This window comes from Rhinopithecus bieti, unplaced genomic scaffold, assembly GCF_001698545.2.
Source record: "Rhinopithecus bieti isolate Rb0 unplaced genomic scaffold, ASM169854v2 scaffold_32986, whole genome shotgun sequence".
Classification (NCBI taxonomy): domain Eukaryota; kingdom Metazoa; phylum Chordata; class Mammalia; order Primates; family Cercopithecidae; genus Rhinopithecus; species Rhinopithecus bieti.
Window position 1 is genome coordinate 171891 of NW_016813928.1, and position 3985 is coordinate 175875.

General features: G+C 37.5%; 1 protein-coding gene across 1 annotated transcript in view; it reads right to left on the reverse strand.

The window, feature by feature from the left end:
* LOC108513361 (peripheral plasma membrane protein CASK-like) overlaps nt 1-2711 on the reverse strand; it is a gene marked incomplete at its 5' end in the record, with an annotated part of 161015 nt that extends 158304 nt beyond the window's left edge. The window contains 1 exon segment of the mRNA XM_017849106.1: nt 2609-2711. Within this exon segment, the coding sequence (XP_017704595.1) occupies nt 2609-2711 (103 nt within the window).
* Nucleotides 2712-3985: the final 1274 nt, after the last annotated feature.

The window sequence follows — 3985 nt, forward strand, 5'->3', positions numbered from 1 at the left end:
TGCCTCCTGGGTTCAAGTGATTCTCCTGCACAGCTGGGGCAAAGGCTCTTGCCACCATGCCTGGCTAATTTTTGCATCTTTTTGGAGAGATGGGGTTTCGCCATGTTGCCCAGCCTGGTCTTGAACTCCTGGGCTCAATTTGTCCGCCACAGCCTCCCAAAGTGCTGGAATTAGAGGTGTGAGGCACTGTGCCCAATCTTAATTAGCAAAATTTCAAAAGTACCTTAAACAGCAGAAAAGCTTTTTCTAAGAGAAATAATTTATCTCTTATTTATTCATATTCGATTTTTTAAAACGTAACATTCAAAGTTATTTCAAGAATACAAAAAAGGTGTGCTAAGAAATGACAATATTTTGACCATCAGGAAGTATTTTAATTCTAGAAGCATGGAGAAAAATAAATTTTGAATACTGACACACCACGGGGTGGCAGGGGTGGGGTTCAAACTTAGCTTTAAAATAAACAACTTAGGTGAAAGGTTCGTGGACTTTAGAAAAAGATTAATACAGAGAAAATGTCCAGGTAAACGTAATGCATCTATTTTTCCCCTTCAATCAAGATGTACAATAAAATATGAAGCCCATGGCATTCTGAATACTAACAGGATGTAGATCCAGAGCAACAGAAACAAAGTAATTATATATGGCCGGTATATAACATATAAAATAAATTCATTTCATTTCATCCCATTAACCTTGGGAATATAATCATCAGAAATTATTTGTTATAATTACATAGTCTTAACATAGAAATGATCTGTATAAGTAACAGAATTGAGAGAGTTAGCTTAACAGCAACAATTGTTTAAAAAATAATTTAGGATTTTCACTTGATTACAAGATCAATATGAACCATCAGTGCTATGTAGTTGTCCAAAAAGCTAATGCAATTTGGGGAACCTAAGAGAAATTTAAGGCCCAGAACACAAAAAAGTGATAGCCCAATGCTACTGTGCACTGGATCAGCTGTACTGTACCACCTGTAGTTAGAGTGTTCAGTTCAGGCCCTGTACTTTGCGGATACTGAAGAGATTTTGAACCAGTTTATATGAAGAATGACCAAATCACCATAGGGAAGTTAACTTGGATAAGACCTAGGTGGACATGGTAGTTGTCTACAAACAGATGAACGGTTATCATATGGAAGGATGAAAATTGTTCAGAGTGGTTTCAAAAGTCAGGATTAGGATGACTGGGTAGAAGTTACAGAAAGATGCAAAGATGAGCTTTTTAATACATAAGGAGTTATCCAAAAAATTAAATGAACTGTCCTGGGATGTAGTGACTACTTTGCTCTCTGAGTTTAATACTAGAACTCAATGTTTTCTTGGGAATATTATGGAAGAATTCAATCATTAGATATAAGACTGGAGAAGTTAAGGCCCTTTGGAGTGCTGAGATTCTATGATTAAACTGTGCTTTACTACCTGACCCTTTGGTCAGTCTTCCAATCACTAACAGAAAAATTTAAATTAGGGGAAAAAATTAGCATTCTTTGAAACTATACTCAGCTTGCAGTTTTGCACATTATTAGAAATGATTAACTGGAAAAGAATGTGAAACTAAAAGAAAATTTGAATGTAATTTAATTTTAGAGGGCAATGTCGTGAAAAAATTATTTAAAGAATAAAACTATGGGCTGAGTGCAGTGGCTCACACCTGTAATCCCAGCACTTTGGGAGGTTGAGGCAGGAGGATTGCTTAAGCCCAGGAGTTTGAAACCAGCCTGGGCAATGTAGTGAGACCTTGCCTCTACTAAAAATAAAAAAAGTTTGCCAGGTATGGTGGCACACGCCTATGTGATCCTAGCTACTTGGGAGGTTGAGGTGGGAGGATCACTTGAGCCTGGAAGGTCAAGGGTGCAGTGCAGGGTGCCATGATCATGCCACTGTGCGCTCTAGCCTGGGTGACAGAGCAAGACCTTGCCTGAAAAAAAAAAAAATTATAACTATGACCAATGGCTCATTTTTCTGAAGATGGTCTATGTTGTTACTGCTTGAAGTTCTAGCTATAATGAACCGAGTTATATGAAATGTGCTGTGTAAGATTATTTTTGATATTTACAATTTGTAACTTTTTTCTTTTATTCTGGCATGGGAATTTAAAAATTATGTTTTGCTTTGGCTAATAATAAAATCAGTCTGCATTCACATCTGCTTATTCTTTGCTAATATACAGACTGATGGCTTGAGCAGGATTCTTTGATAAATGGAAAAAAGAAAACAGTATGAAATTAAAAATTAGCCATCAGTGTAAACCAGGAAGTGGCTAATCTACACATTTTAGATTTGACTTCATTTGGCCAGTTCAACTTTAAAAGGCACTATGCCTCAAACTTATTTTCTTTGAACACTGTTTTAAACTCTTACAGTCTTTTAAGTACTGGAGGTACAAAGAGAAAAGAGTCTTAAGAATTTAAGGGAGTAAAATTCTAGTTATGACTACAGAGTTATTAAATTCAAAACTATCTGAGGATGCTTTTTGGGGGTTGGGGTGGGGTGGAATGAGGTATGAAACACTGAGGTTGAGCTAATATGTAGCTTGAAAATTTTATACCACCCTGAAGTGACCAGGTTTTGAAGAAAAATTTTTTGTAAAGCAGTCTTACCTCCAGCTACAAGTCCAGACTCCCCTAATTGAATAGCTACCCCAAAGCCTCCAAGTTTAACAGGTGCCGAGTTTTCTTTTGAGGCGAGGAGAACACAGTGGGGCTGAGAAGAAAAACAGACGAACAAACAAACAAAACACAAACCCGAAGATAAGGATTAATTGAAGATGAACAATTCAGTTTACATAAAACTAGATAACATGATAATAGAGAAACACTTTAAAAACTTTTAAATTATTTTGGATGCTTGAATTATTTGTCATACTCTCATGCCTGGCTGATTTCTCCAAATATATACCTGTTCCATCCAATATTCTTTAGGAATTATTTGCTTGTAAGGTTAGAGTACAGTGCTAAGAATTACTAAGGAAGCATGGATGTTCAAGAAACACAGATACATTTTTTGTCTTACTATGCAATATTGTCTTCCTTTGAGTGACAGTCTAGATTTCTTTAAGAAAAAATACATTTTACACTTCTTTCCAAAACGTTTCTTGAAACCTCTGATTTTACCTACAGAGCCATTGTATCCTGGTTTTTAGGGGATAGTCATGGCCCTTTCTTTCTCCAGCCTGCCCAGTCCTCTTTTCTTTGCTTTATTCATTCCACCCTTAAGTCAAGGAGTACTACATGGATGGGCCAGACTGAATGACTTTAATTAAGCCTTGTTCCCAGGGACTTCAACGCTCTTCCTGGGCATGTCTTCTCTGGACCTGCTTTTCCTCTCTGTGGGGGGTGGGAGGTGAGAAAGGAGAAGGGGAAAGGAAACCACTTGCCTGATTCCTAGTCCAGAGCAAAGACATCCTCTCCTCAAGGGGTATCCTACTTGACCAGAGCTCCCTTATATCATATGTTTTGTGATAACAATGAGGGTTTCTTTGTAGCATGTTGTCCTCTGCATCTGTTTCTTACTGGGACCTAGTTGGGGCTGGTGTAAGGAAAGAATTTCATCATGGAGCACTCTGGTCTCTGCTCAAACACTGTGCTCCCCAATATGACTAAAACTACATCTGACCAGCTCTCAAAACAGGGGCTAGTAAAAAAGGCAAGTCTCTTTAGTCATGGAAGACAAAAGGTTTTTAAAAATTATCTCCTATACTTTCTCATTCATAAAAGGACACAGTTTTAGTTAAGTTTTAGCCAACATAATAGGTATGAAAAAAAGTGTGCAATCATACTGAGCTGGTACACCTGCGTTTGATGATGACACACAGGTGGGAGGAATCCTTACTCTGCCCAATGAAAGCATCAGATTTCTACTTTGGAAGTTATTCTTTCTGTCCAAAGAAGTTTAAAGAATTTTACAATAGTCTAGCACAAAGAGAGATGAGCCAGGAAATATAAGTGTGTATGTGAGAGCCAGAGAAAGAAGGCAGG